General features: G+C 53.9%; 1 protein-coding gene across 4 annotated transcripts in view; it reads left to right on the top strand.

Annotated features, from left to right (window-relative positions):
* Positions 1 to 14,369, top strand: part of ARHGAP26 (Rho GTPase activating protein 26) — a 115,841-nt gene that overhangs the window by 20,295 nt on the left and 81,177 nt on the right. For 3 of the 4 annotated variants that reach the window (XM_057427808.1, XM_057427807.1, XM_057427810.1), the window contains exons 6-10: positions 2,317 to 2,427; positions 3,220 to 3,324; positions 4,135 to 4,264; positions 4,626 to 4,726; positions 6,889 to 6,983. In XM_057427808.1, coding sequence (XP_057283791.1) covers positions 2,317 to 2,427; positions 3,220 to 3,324; positions 4,135 to 4,264; positions 4,626 to 4,726; positions 6,889 to 6,983 — 542 coding nt within the window. The remainder of the gene's footprint in view (positions 1 to 2,316; positions 2,428 to 3,219; positions 3,325 to 4,134; positions 4,265 to 4,625; positions 4,727 to 6,888; positions 6,984 to 14,369) is intronic. The other variant, XM_057427809.1, reaches the window with a different exon arrangement.

The following is a 14,369-nucleotide window of genomic DNA, read 5'->3' as shown; positions in this document are numbered from 1 at the left end:
CCTATTACTGACTTGGGATGTGGTGAGCTGCTGTGCCAAATGCTCTTACTGGATGAGAATGCTGAGTTCTCCATCACTTCTTCTAAGTTAGGAATTCCTTGCCTTGGCCCAGAGATGGGTTGGTCCCTGCAGGATGCCCTTGGGGCGGGAGCCCCATGGAGCAGGGCAGTAGGATGCGGTGCAAATGCAGGCAGTGACTGGGTACAGGACGCGGTGCAGATGCAGGCAGTGGCTGGGTACAGGATGCTGTGCAGATGCAGGCAGTGGCTGGGTACAGGATGCGGTGCAGATGCAGGCAGTGGCTGGGCGCAGGATGCGGTGCAGATGCAGGCAGTGGCTGGGTGCAGGACGCTGTGCGGGATGCAGGCAGTGGCTGGGAGCAGGATGCAGTGCAGATGCAGGCAGTGGCTGGGAGCGGGATGCGGTGCAGATGCAGGCAGTGGCTGGGTGCAGGATGCGGTGCAGATGCAGGCAGTGGCTGGGTGCAGGATGCGGTGCAGATGCAGGCAGTGGCTGGGTGCAGGACGCAGTGCAGATGCAGGCAGTGGCTGGGTGCAGGATGCGGTGCAGATGCAGGCAGTGGCTGGGTGCAGGATGCGGTGCAGATGCAGGCAGTGGCTGGGTGCAGGATGCGGTGCAGATGCAGGCAGTGGCTGGGTGCAGGACGCGGTGCAGATGCAGGCAGTGGCTGGGTGCAGGACACGGTGCAGATGCAGGCAGTGGCTGGGTGCAGGACGCGGTGCAGATGCAGGCAGTGGCTGGGTGCAGGATGCAGTGCAGGATGCTGTGCGGGATGCAGGCAGTGGCTGGGTGCAGGACGCGGTGCAGATGCAGGCAGTGGCTGGGTGCAGGACGCGGTGCAGATGCAGGCAGTGGCTGGGTGCAGGATGCTGTGCGGGATGCAGGCAGTAGCTGGGTGCTGCTGCGGCTGGCTCAGGCTGAGCAGCGCTGGCGGCTGGTGCCACCTGCCGGCACTTTCCACCCCGACAATGATTCGGTGCTGGCTGAAGGCAGAGGGAGGCCAGAGCCTGCTCCCAGGTTCAGGTGTCGGGGCGGTTTCCCCTGGTTTTGGTGGCTCAGACCCCTCCGAGGAGGGCGCTGCCTTTGAAGGAGAGCCCAGCATGAAGGATGTGAAACCTGGATGTGGCATCCAGCAGCGTGTGGCGGCGCTGGCCCCATCCAGCACCTCCCTGGGGCTGCTGCCCTGTCCCTGCCTGCCAAGGGTTTCCATAGATGTGCGTGCAGAAGAGCTGCCGATGCGATGGCAGTGTTTTAGGGAAGCCAACATCACCCATTAATGAGCAGCCCAAGCCTCACTAGATGGGCTCATGTCCTAAGAGTCTGTGTGGTGTTTTCTGTTTCCTAACCTCTTGCTGGCCACATCTGGAGGGTGATAGTGGCCACACGTGCAACTGCTGCGATGAGGCAGGGAGAGGAGGCAGCCCTGGGAATTCTCTGCTGCTTTGGCTGTTGTCCAGTTAAATAGCACACAGGGTCGGGTCTGCTGCTTACCTCCTGGCCAAGTTATTCGATGGCATCATATTTTCTACTTTTCAGAACTCGGCCTGCTGAGTACCTCAGCCTGTGTGTGTGCTGTGGGCACACAGCATGACTGCAGGGGCAGGGCATGGGGAAAACAGGCCTTTTCCTGGCTCTGTCATGTGGAAAACTGGAAATAAGCCACTGCTCAAATGGCAGAGCAGGGGACACTCTGGGGTGCTCTATGCAGTGTCACTTGCAAGCATAGCAATGTGTGCTGGGGATACCTGTGTCCCACACCTGCTTCTACTGCAACAGCTCCATGCTGTGAGCGTGATGAGATTGTTTTTACACTCTGGGATTAGGGCATATCCCTGGTTTTGCTCATTGGGCTTTAGCTTCAAAGCAGAGGGGATTTGCTGTCTGCTGACACACTTGCTGGAGAGGGTAGTGGGGCACGTGTACCCCCCAGTTTGGCCCCAGAATGCGTCTCCTGTTGTGGTGCTTTCCAGAAAGCAGAGAATTGCCTCTTATTGTCAAGTGCGCAGCAACTTGTTGTTTTCCTCACTTCTGGTGCGTGTTTTTCTACCCAGCTGCCCGGGAGGTGAGAACGTGAGTCACCAAAAACGTTTTCTTTCAGCTGAAGAAAGAGCCTGCTCATGTGAATCAGGTTTATATTTAATCGCTGAGCCATCTGTCCAGCCCTGGATTGGGGTCTGGAGTGGAATTGGTTCTGCATGGACACGTTCCCGTCAGAGCCAGATGCTCTCTAGTCACAAGGCCAAGTGCTCCTGGTGGTGACTTTGTGTTCCCTCTGTCACTCCCTCGCGCCTGCAGGCAGACAGCCAGGTGGACCTGGTGCGGCAGCATTTCTATGAGGTCTCCCTGGAGTACGTGTTCAAGGTGCAGGAGGTGCAGGAGAGGAAGATGTTTGAGTTCGTGGAACCTGTAAGTGAGCGCTCACACAGCCTCAGCCTGCAGATGAGGGAGGGTGGGGGCTCGTGGGGGGCACCCCTGCGGTGGGATGGGTGTGGAGCTCCAGACCCTCTCTCAGAGGGAGGTCTGGGGGGAGAAAGTGCCCAGGTGAGCCCCCAGCACATGGAGCTGTGAGCTCGGTGGCCATGAGCATGGAAACGTTCCAGATCGCTGTTGTGGGGAGCTGGACCTGGGGGCCTGTGGCAATTAAAGTAGATTTGCCTGACTGGGGAAGAAAAGAGAGGACTGTAACTGACATTCCCAGGGGGGAAAAAAGAGTGCAGGAGTGACAGAAATAGGGGAAAAAAACGTTTTCCAAGATCTACCTTTGCTCAGGAGTTGCATCCTCTAAAGCTCCTTAGGGAAGTGCCAGATCTCCCAGCTCTTGCAGAGGTAATTCCTGCTGAGAGCAGAGTAACTCAGTGCTGTGAGAGACACGGTGCAGGGGATGGCACTGTGCTGCCTGCCTTGCACAGCGCCTCCCAGCTCTGCTGTCAGTGACCATGGGGCTGGGGTGATACAGGGAAAGGAGACAGAGGTGGGCAGGGGCTTGACATGGCTCTGGGGGAAGGAAGCACAGACTTGGCTTTGGGGTTTGCTCAGAGGAGGGTTTGGAAGTGAAACGAGGAACAGGGCATCCTCCTCGGGGCTGCCAGCAGGTCCCTCTGCCTTGGGAGCTGCAGGGATGCTGCCCTCAGCAGCAGGGGCTCTGGAAGCAGCTCTGGGTCTGTACTGACTGTCTTGATCCGTTTTATCCCAACGCAGCTGCTGGCCTTTCTGCAGGGGCTCTTCACCTTCTACCACCACGGCTACGAGCTTGCAAAGGACTTCAGTGACTTCAAGACAGAGCTGACAATCAGCATCCAGAACGTAAGTGTGCCCTGTGCCGGTGCCACTGCACTGCGTGCCCTGTGCCGGTGCCACTGCACCGCGTGCTCAGTGCCGGGACTGCCCTGCAGAGATGTTGATATAGTTTACCAAAGGTTTTACTCTCCTTTTCCTGTGTGCCACCAAGCAAAGGCTTTGACTGCACTGGTGAAAGCAAAGTGATTTTTGTGCGTAACTACATGTATACACAGCCTCTTTCCCTATGGCACTCCACACGTGAGGCCCAGCCCCCTGGGAGCCAGCCAGCGGGCAGGCGTCGTGCCCTGTGATTTTAGTGAGTGTTTCCGACTGTTCTGCAAGTGTCTCAAAGCACTGTTCCTTCTGGGAAGTGCCGTGCTTTTTGCCATCCCAGTCTCCAGGCTGTGGAGCGGAGCCGTGGCCAGTGCATGGTTGGTGCCTGCGCGTTGGACGTGTGTTCGGGGCTTTGGAATGTTTCCCTGCCCATGGCAGGGGCTTGGAACTGGATGAGCTTTAAGGTTCTTTCCAACCCAAACCATTCCGTGATTCTCTGTTGGCATTGCACCTTCGCTTTCCTCTCTGGTTATGGAATTACTCTTTTTCTCCCAAGGACGCAGACTGGCTTCATTCTTTTGAAACAAGTTCTTCACAAAACTCCTGACTCAAACAAGTTCCAGTTGTTGCAGTGCTTTTCTTTTTGCTTAAATCCAGGCCCAGGAAGAAAACCCGTCCCATGGCTGACAATGGGATCCCCATGTCCCATTGCCCACAGGGCTGCAGTGACCCAGCTCTGGGGTCCCTCACTGCAGTAGACATTCCTGTTTTCATTCGCAGACAAGAAACCGCTTTGAAGGAACAAGGTCGGAGGTTGAATCTTTGATGAAGAAGATGAAGGAGAACCCCCATGAGCACAAAAACATCAGCCCCTACACGATGGAAGGTTACCTCTATGTGCAGGAGAAACGTAGGTGCCAGGGTGGTGGATGCCGCCAGGGCCATGCGGGGAAGGGGGTTTATTGGGTGTGGGGCATAAAGGCTGATTGAGCAGGGTACAGAATCCATGAGAGGGACTGGCCCAGTGGGTGGGATATTAAGGTTGGGAATGTGGGAGCCAGGTTCTCCCTGAGAGAGAGAATCACTGCCAGTGCCTGGGGAGAGTCTTTCCCCTGCACGGAACGGGGTAATGATGCTTAATCCACTTGTGAAGTCCAGCAAGAACCATGGGTGCTGAAATCTGTCATGTGAAGTGATTGTTAAATGTAACTGAATGGGAGGGCACTGAAGCTGTCCCAGTTCTGGGAATAACAACTGCATTTGCTCTGTAGGTCACTTTGGGACGTCCTGGGTGAAGCATTACTGCACGTACCAGAGGGAATCAAAGCGGATCACAATGGTGCCGTTTGACCAGAAATCCGGAGGGAAAGGGGTGAGTGCTGGGAGGCAGCAGGGCTGCGTCTTGGAGCACGGTGGAGCTGCACGCTGCCCTGGGGCTCACACTGAATGTTGTCTGCAAGGTGACACAGGTGCAGGTCAAGTGGGTCAGGTTCGTTCGAGGCTGAGCGGGTGCCACATGGGGAGTTAATTCTGCACCTTGTTTAAACCCCAAATCAAACCCCAAGAGAACAGCCAATGCGAGCTCACAGAGCTGCTGCCCGCACGCAGCTGTTTGTAGGGACAAGGTTGCAGCAGCTGCCTGCAGGCTGAGAATGAGCCTTTTTCCTCTTCTTTTAAGGTCAGTCCCCTGAGGTTGTGGCAGTTCCCATGGGTGGAGGTGGTGGATGGGGCTGGGAGCACAGCAGGGTCGTGCCATGTGCACCCACCATGCTCCAGCTCCACGGATGCCTGCTCCCATGTCCCTGGTTCTTGCTCCACATCCTGGAGAAGAGAACCTGCTCCGTATTTTGCTCCTTCCCCAATGCCTGTGACTTGGCCAATGAAGTTGTTTTGGTTTAGGCAGAGCCACAGGAGCTCCCGTCAGCCCCAAGGGGGTGAGGATGAGCAGGGGGAGCAGTGATGTGGTGGCGGTGGGCCAGTGCACACCATGTGCCCTGCTGCTCCCCGGGCAGTGTAATCCCGGCTGTGGCCAGGGCTGGCTTTGCTCCTCTGCACAGCACAACAGAACCCCCAGAGTGTTCCCAACCAGTGCCGTTTGCAAGCATCATCCCTTGCAGAGGAGCACCTTGGGCAGTGGGAGAGGCTGCTTCCTGCTGGCAAAGGGACCCGACTGAGGGGGGCAGCTTCCAAAACTCATTTCCTCTTGCCCTGGAGCATCTTCATTATAACCCAGCATTCAGATACCCCAGCCCTGTAATCACCAGCGGCTGCGCTGTATTTTGTGTGGTCTCATCCCCTTTCACTGCCTCTCCTTGCACCCTAGGGTGCTGCCAGCACAAAATTGAGATAGTGAGATGCTGGTGCAGGGCCTGGAGCCCAAGTGTGATGGGGAACGGCTGAGGGACCTGGGGGGTTCAGTCTGGGGAAGAGAAGGCTCAGGGGGGACCTGATTGCCCCCTACAACTGCCTGACAGGAGGATGGAGCCAGGAGGGGCTGGGCTCTGCTCCCAAGGAACAAGGGATGGGACAAGAGGAAACATCCTAAGCTGTGCTAAAGGAGATTTAGATGGAGCTGAGGAACAATTTCTTCCCTGAACAGGTTGTTAGCCATTGGAACAGGCTGCCCAGGGCAGTGCTGGAGTCACCATCCCTGGGGGTATTTAAAAGGTGTGTAGATGTGGCAGCTGGGGATACGGGTTAGTGGTGGCCTTGGCAGCACCAGGGCAATGGTTGGACTTGATGCTCTTAAGGGTAATTTCCAACCTAATCGATTCTGTGATTCTGAATATGTTTCCTGGAAAAGTGGTGATGTGAGGGAACAAGGTGGTCAGGCAGGGCGTCAGCAGGAGCAGCACGGAGCGCACAGAAGTGGTTGTCTCCAGGAACTCACTCAGAATTCATTTGCCATTGAATCATCAGTGCATTTTAAAACTCGCAGGAGAACTGCCTGTGCTGGCAGGGCCTGAGCAGGGATTTCCTCCAGCAGAGGACAGCAGTGCACGCAGATCCTGCCGGATGGCTGCTCCGCAGCACGGCCTGGATGCAGATGCCTGGATGGGAGAATGGTTTTTGTTGTTGCGTTGTTATTTAATAAACATTTTAAGGCGTGTTTGCTCCCGTTAGGAGTTCTTGTTTGCAGAGCGCTGCCAAAAATGCAGCCTGGAGGGAAGGCTGACAGCCAGGTCCAGGAGGCATTGCTCAGCAATGGAAAATAAAGCTGACTTTGCTGCCCAAAAGTTGTGGTTCAACGCTCCCTGCCTGCCCAAACGTGCATCACGTGGTGCTTGACACAGAAATGCGATCGTGTGTGCTCTGAAAGGAAGGTCCCTCTTGAAAGGGCTTGGACTAAGCGTGTTTTCAAGGGTGAAAAGACAAGTCCTCGTGTCACATATATAAATCTGTGTTTCTAACAGGCTGGTATTGCCAAATCCCCCCAGGTTTAACCGTGGTCATTGAAAGCTCAGCGGGTGCTGGGGACGGGCACATGGGTGGCTGGTTGTTCTCAGCCTGAGCAGGAATTTTGTCTCCCCTCAGGGAGAAGATGAAGCTGTTATCCTCAAATCCTGCACGCGGAGGAAAACCGACTCCATTGAGAAGAGGTTTTGCTTTGATGTGGAAGCTGTGGATCGGTGAGTGCCGAGGGGCGTCACAGCCCTAGTCAGCAAAGGGATGCGCACGGGGTTAGGATGCACTCCTCTGTGCTTGGCTTTTCCTGAGGTCTTGTGCAGTTCCCATGTTTCTCTTCTTTAGTCATACCCTCGTGAATGGAAAGCATTAGTCCATGGAAACTTCCAGCCAGGTGCTCTCAGTACATTGAGTGAGCGCTCTGGTTTACAAGGTGCTGAGTTTACTCAAGTCTCTCTAACGTTTAATGGTTTTTAGCACTTGGGCAGTCTCTGGCCACGTAAAGTAAATGCTTGCAAGTATGGAAAAGATGCTCCATGGGTGTTTTGGCTGGGATGTGACACCTCTTTCCAGCGTATGTGTTGGAATAGCTTCAGCTTTTGTGCTACAGAGTGGCTGTGGCTGGATGGTGGATACTGGAAGTCTGGCTTGTGCCTCTGGGTACTTTAAATTCACTTCTTTTTCCTGAAGGAGTGTTATGGTTTAAAACCAGGCAGAGCTCCTTCACTCACTCCCCCCCTTCTTGCCCTCCCCCTACTCCCAGAGGGACAGAGAAGAGAATCAGAAAGAATGCAAGTCCCACGGGTTGAGATAAGAACAGTTTAGTAACTAAGGTATAACACAAAGCACTGCTGCTACCACCAATGATAATAATGATAAAGGAAATAACGGGAAGAGAATACAACATCTCGCCACCAGCCTACCGATAACTCACCCCCCAGGCCCGACCACCAACCCATACCTCCTCCAACCCTCCAGTCCCAGCCCTTCTGGGTAACTCAGTTACATCGTGGGCATGATGTGCTGTGCTATGGAATATCTCTTTGGCTAGCTTGGGTCAGGTGTCCTGTCTGCTTCCTCCCAACTTCCCCTCCTCCCTGGCAGAGCATGAGGGTCACAAAGTCCTTGGCCAAACCAAAACATCATTGTTACCAGCTCTGTTCCCAAGCTGAAAGTCAAAACACTGCACTGCACCAGCTACCAAGAAGGAGAAAAACGACTGCTGCTGCTGAACCCAGGACAAGGAGTAAAATGCTTTCCGATGGGATTTATCACGTAGCAGCTGAATCAGATGTATGTGTGGATTCAATCTATAGCGCCTAGGAATGAGAGCTGTTATCATATCTAATTAGCATCACGAACAGCTTAGATATATAAACAGGAAAATCAGGCTGGCGCTGCTATTCCAAGCGGATTAGTCACTGCCTCCTATCTTCCTCACTGCAGGAAGTTTATGTGGTTTGCAACAGCCCACTCCAAAGTCACTGAGCGTCTGTGCCCTCCCAGTTGCGTGCCTGGTTGTGGTCCAGCTGTCCTGTGGGAATGCCCAGGAGGTCTTGGGAAAACCCAGGTTCATTGAATCCTGAGGTGGTGAATAACACTGGAATAACCCGGGGTTATTCCACCCTGTGCTGCTGCAGCGACCCAGTGCCAGCACAGGGCCGGGAGGGGTTGGGGTGATGGAGCTCTGCCTGTGTTGGCTGAGGGATGAGATAACCCTGGGGCTGCCTCCCACTCTCTGTGCTTTCCTCGGGAAGCTGCAGTTTTCCTGCTGACTTGGGTTTTTTTTTAATGCCCTGAGGATATTTTTTTAGTTAATGTGAAAATCACAACGAAGCTGGGAGGAGGAGACACCAGCCACCACAATGGCATTGTGCTGCGGCGTGCGCAGAGGCACCAGAGCCTTCCCTTGATGGCTGGAGCCTGCCAGGCATGGGATCAAGAGCTACTCCAGAAATATGCCTGCTAAATGTAAATAATGGCAGGGGAGCGGCAGAGGCGGGGAAACCTGAGGCACTGCTCCTTTCATGAGCACGTTCCTGCTGCAGGAGGGCAGTGAGAGCAGAAAACGTGGGCTAAAAGGCTGGGGTTTGCCCCACATACAGGCAGCTCGTCGTATTTTTGCATGAGAATTTGTCATTAGTCGTCTAAAATAATGGTTATTTCCAAAGCAGTTGAGCTAAGAGGGAGAGGAAGCAACAGGTTTTGTTTTTTGAGAATGTGATGTGCTCACTCTGTCTCCCCCTCCCCGGGGCAGTCATGCTGAGTGCTGGGGGATCTGGGCACCACCAGGGCTTCAGGTGATGCTCTGATGTCGAGGCTTTGCTGGAGATCACCTTCATCAGCCTGACACTTGTGGTTTGGGCTGCTGTACAGAGCAGTGTGCATTGGGGTGGTTTCCCTGCCTGCCTGGGGTTATCAGGCATTGGCGGTGCCTGGGTATCATCCTGCAGCCGTCCTGCCGGAGCCTGCCCCAGCCTCACCGTGTGGCCCTGGGCACTGTGGGTGACCTCAGCTCCTGTGCAGAGGTACCCGCTCACAGCCAGGGTTGCTGGGGCTCATCTGGGCACCATTGCTTGGGAGAGCCGTGCCCGCTGCTGGGAGGTCAGCCAGGCTGGGGCAGTGGGAAGGTAACGCCTTCGGAGAGGTATTGCTTGAGCCCACTCTCCACCCAATCCCGCTGACCACAAATGATGGGATATCTCTGACCAGAGGCGAGCTGGAGCGGTGCCTGTGTCTGGTTTTGCAGAATGGAGAAGGCTGATTTGTGCAGTGGGCTTTTGTCTCAGACTGGGTTTGGTTTTTTTTGTTTTTTTTTTTTTTTAAAGAGTTGTTTTGGTTTTTTGTGGATTTTCTTTTTCCTCTACTAACACAGAAGTTAGAAACTTGACGTCTTGTTCTTCAGCCCTGTGCAGGAAGTCTGATTGCCCAGAGAAGCTGTGGCTGCCCCATCCCTGGCAGTGTTCAAGGCCAGGTTGGACACAGGGGCTTGGAGCAAGCTGCTCTAGTGGAAGGGGTCCCTGCCCGTGGCAGGAGTTGGAGCTGGGTGAGCTTTAGGGTCCCTTCCAACCCACACCTGTCTGGGATCCTGTGATTGCTGTCCTGAATGTCTCTTACTGCTGCAGCAGATCTCACTTAAGCACCCTTGCAAAGACACTGCTGTCCCTCATTGCTCCTCTGTGGTGCTGCTCTGTGGCTTTCAGTGAGTAACTTGCCTGCCTTGGTGCCATGGGGACAACTTTCTTCCCAGGCTCCCTAAAGCATGTTCATTCTGCTTGCTGTGCCCGGACTGCCTTGGTTACCAGTTTGGTTTGTTGTGGCCTGACAATTATGTCTGCTTTACTGACTGGGGTAGGAGGATGCAGCGGTGCCCCTGGGGCGCCAGCCCAGGGTTATCCCTCTGGCTCCTCCAGGAGCTGGCACTGTGAAACCTGTACGTGGCTATGGTTTGCTCATGTACCAGATCCCATGCTAACACACACAGAAAACACAGAGGAGGAAGTTTCTCTTTCTACTCAAGTATTTTTATCTCCTATCACCATCAAATCCCTGTAGCTCCTCGGGCTGTGTCCGCACAGGGTGATGCCGCATGGGAGCGAGCGGACCATGCTGGAGCTCCAGGTTCGCTGTGCAGCCTAGAGGTGGCAGCCGTGGCTGGCTCTTCCCTGCTCTTCCCATCCGCGCAGAAATGGGCTCGTTGTCAGCGGTGCATTTTGGGAAGTGTTCTATGTGCAACGTGGGGAGCGGGCTGGGAGCTCTGCGGGCAGCACCCGGGGAAGATGCTTGTTTGGGGGGGGGGGGGTGTGTGTGTTTGTTTTCCTCCTGTGAGGATGATTCAGCACTGCCGAGCTGAAAATCCCGAGCCTAATCTATTACCGCATTGCTTCCTTTTCCTGTTGTCTGATAAGGAGATGTGAAGTTCTCGGTGCTGACTGAAGAGCTGTGGCACAGGGGTTTGTGAGAGGTCGGAGGAAATCCCCGATGCTGCATTTGCAAATGGGTCTGATTTTCAGTGTGGGAAGTCAGGAGGATGTTATTGCTTTGTTACAGCAGAATGAGCCCCAGAATGGTGTTCTGTGTCTGGCCCGTTCCCAGGGTGATGGATTCGGTGTTTTTAATGCTCTTTGTTTCTTTTAACTAGTTTGTAGTGTCTATGCACTAAATTAGATTTGTGAACAAGGTACACGGGGTCGACAGCCAGTGTCTTGCAGAATGAGCCTTAGCAGGGGGAGGATCTCAACGGCTGATGGCAAAGGCTTTGTAATTTGGGGTAATCTAGGTGATCGCTCTGGACCAGAAGCAAAATGCTTCTAATACCAATTGGTGTTAATGGAAAGAGGAGGGGTTTGGTCGCCTGGTCGTTCATTAGCAGTAACTGCAGGTAGCTCCATTCCCCACGCAGGGTGTCCTGGGAGACTGGCACTGCATGGGGGAGCTGCGATGCTCCTGCCTTGAGCGGTCCCTGCCCAGCTGGTTCCGCCAGGCAGGATGTTTGCCTTGCTCTGGGTGCACACTTCAGAGCTGCAGCTCCTAACGCAGGCAGGACATGGTCCCCACTCCCCAGCGCCGGGGCACCCCTCATCCATGGGTGTTATCCACGGGTGTTCCCCAGGGCTGTCACCGCTGCTTTGCACAGCACGTGCAATACAACCTGTACTTGTTCCTCTGCTGGTGTTGCCTTTCCAGTGACCTTTAAAACAAAGCGGTTCCTGGGGTTTTCACAGGCGGGCTGGCAGGGAGCAGATGAAGCTTGTTCCCCTCTCAGCAGCCACGCAGACCCACGCTGGCCCCTGCAGAACGTGCTGGCTGTGGCTGTACCGATAGTGCTTTAAGCTTTACATGGACAAGTGAGATGTTCTGAAGGCAGGAACAAGCTTCCCCTTTAGTTGCATCTCTTTTCATCTTCATTTTGAGACTGCATCTGGGTGCTGGTGCCTGGAGCAGCACCCCTGGGGTGCAGGCAGCGTGTGAGTCCCTGCTCTGCTCAGGCTGGGACTGCAGCCCCCTTCAGCCTTCCAGACCCTGTTATTAATCCACTCTTCTGCTTCTTCATTCAGCAGTTTAGATTGTCTCGGTATGATAAGCTGCTACAGGAGTTGGAAGTTCTTATCTGTTTCTATTGCTTTCATTATTTGTTTGTTTTTCTGGAAGGAGGAGAAGCTATTGGACTATCTCATTTTCGCTGTGTGCTTATTCATAGCTCCCTAAAACCAGGCTGTTTTTCACAAGAGCTGAGATATTGAGAACATTCAAATTTCCTGTGTGTCTCGTATGGAAGAAGCTCTTTAATTTTGTAGATTGTAGCATATTGAAAATATACTTTCTTGCAAAGTGTTTGCTGTGTTCTACTCCAGCCTCATGCTCCTGCCTCTGCTCAGTTTAGAAACGGATTTCTTCTGACCACGAAACATCCCTTTCTCTCCTTTGCATCCCAAGAAGCAATGGTACCTGGAGGATGCAGCATCTGGTAATGCATCAGGAGGTCCTTTATCTTACTTACCACAGCACTTCATGGTTATGTGTCCCAGATGTCAGGCCCAGGAGGGTGTCCTGCTGTCCCAGTGTGACAGGCTTGGTGCTGGCTCAGCCGGGCAGCCCCATGCGGGTAGAGGAGCGTGTGTCACATCGGGCTCGGATGGATGTGAGCCCCCTGAGCTCCAGCATCTGGGATCATTTGTCTGTTAGGTGAGGGAACGAAGGGGATGCTGTTTATCTCTTGGGAAAGGAAGTCGGAGAAGGGCCTTCCCCATCTCTACGCTGGGTAATTGAGATATCTGTAATCTAATGAGCACACTTCTGGAAGCGGTTGGTGGTGAAGGGAAGCCTGTGAAATGAGGCTGGCTGCAGGCAGGAGCCGAGCCCGGCTGCGGTTTCAGCGCCAGGATCCTACCTGACTGTGAAGCACATGGTCCCCGTGGGCATCGTCCACATAAATAATGAATGAAGTGTAATGTGTGGGGTGCAGTTTGAATTTATCACAGCCAGGAAGCTGGTGCAGTGGGTGCCTTGGCGAGTGAACGTGGTGGGAGGAAATGCAGAGCTATTTGCAATGTAAAGAGGTTTTTAATTCAGTTTCACAGCCCTTCCCCTCATGCTGTTAAATAAGTCTGACTTTGAAGTGAAGCCCAAAGAGTTGTTATCTGCTTAAAGGCAGAACAAACATTTCCATGTTATCACCTTCTTGCCCTGTGTGAGAGGGAACCTGGCACAGCAGATACCAGCTTTGTCTCACCAGGACCTCACCTCTTCCCTGGGAGCCCGGAATTGAATTTGCCATGAATGAGCACTTTAAATTCCATTGGTTTAATGTTTTTTGGCTAAAGAGAGAGAAATCCCAATGCTTCCAGAGCTTTCTGCCTGGGATATCTGCGCCTTCAGCAGCAGCTTGCCTGTAACTCAGACTTGGGCCTGGCTGAACCAGGATGCAGCTGGGACCTCCGGTCACAAAGGAAAAGCCTGCTCCTGCCGTGGGGGAAGGATTTGGTGTCAGCCCACAGCCAGTGCTGCTGCAGCTCCGCAGGTACCCGGGACTGCTCGTGAGTCTCTTTGTACCTGCACAAGGAGCTTTGTTCAGTGTGCTGAAAATCTGTGGTGCTGGATGTTGAGCGTTTTCATTCTCAAATGGGCGATGGTTTAAGTGGTTTCCTCTTCCCTTCAAAATGAGTAAACTTCCAAACCACTAAGCTGGTGAGTATTGACTGACTCACCAATGGGATTAGCGGAGATCAAACACATCGTGTCTGGTTTACTTGGACCTGGACTTGCTGCAAGCCTGAAGGCTCGACTCCTGCTGGTGAAACAGTGCTAAGCTGTGGTGTGCATGCTGAAAGTCATCTCTTGGGTTGGTTGGATGGGGAGCAGGTAGGGAGAAGGGTTAATCCTTCTTCCTCAGGAGCAAGAGAACACCAGCCAAACCCAGCACTGAGAGTCCCTGTTAATGTTTTCTAACAGAGGATCTGCTCTTATCAAGGAGCAAAGGACTTTCAGAGTGTTGTTGCAGCTCGTGTTCTCCTGCTGAATTGCTTTTGGGAAGTACAAGTTAGAAATCACCCCTCTTCCCAGCCTCATCGGTTTTTGAGGATTCAGTACCAAAAAGAGCCTACGTGCTCTGCTGAATGATGTCTGCAGGTGGTTGGCAGCTCCTGAGGTTAAACTGCTCTTCCCACCTTGTGCCACAGCAGCCCAGTGCCCCACGAGCAGTGATCCTGGCTCTGTGCTGCCTTTCTGGAGCTGCTGCACTTTGCCGTGGATGGAAAGAGCAGCATCAGAGGTTCTCTGCTGTGGTACTTTCAATGGATGAAACCCCATGAGCATTGCTGCAGAGAGAGCATCAATAACCAAACCATTCCAAGCCACGCAGCGCTCTGGCTGTGCCTCCATCTCTCCCATTGCCAGGCCTTCTGCCTGCTCTCCTGAAGAAATAGCTGCTGTGCTCTGCTGCTGCATCCCAAAGTAGCCTGGGAGGAAGCAGGAGGACCAAACCGAACCAACAGAACAGGGGCCAGCAAGATCGGTCCCGGGGCAGGATGCAACTGCCCCTTTGGATGCAGGAGACCTGGATCCAAAGGTGCAAGGCTGAGGATGCGTAGGGCCAGCTGGGCTTTCTGTGT

Source organism: Pezoporus wallicus, unplaced genomic scaffold, assembly GCF_028554395.1.
Source record: "Pezoporus wallicus isolate ANWC-B61680 ecotype Strahan unplaced genomic scaffold, APGP_CSIRO_Pwel_v1 contig_13614, whole genome shotgun sequence".
Lineage (NCBI taxonomy): Eukaryota > Metazoa > Chordata > Aves > Psittaciformes > Psittacidae > Pezoporus > Pezoporus wallicus.
Note: the sequence above shows the minus strand (reverse complement) of the source record. Positions and strands in the feature narration are given on the sequence as shown.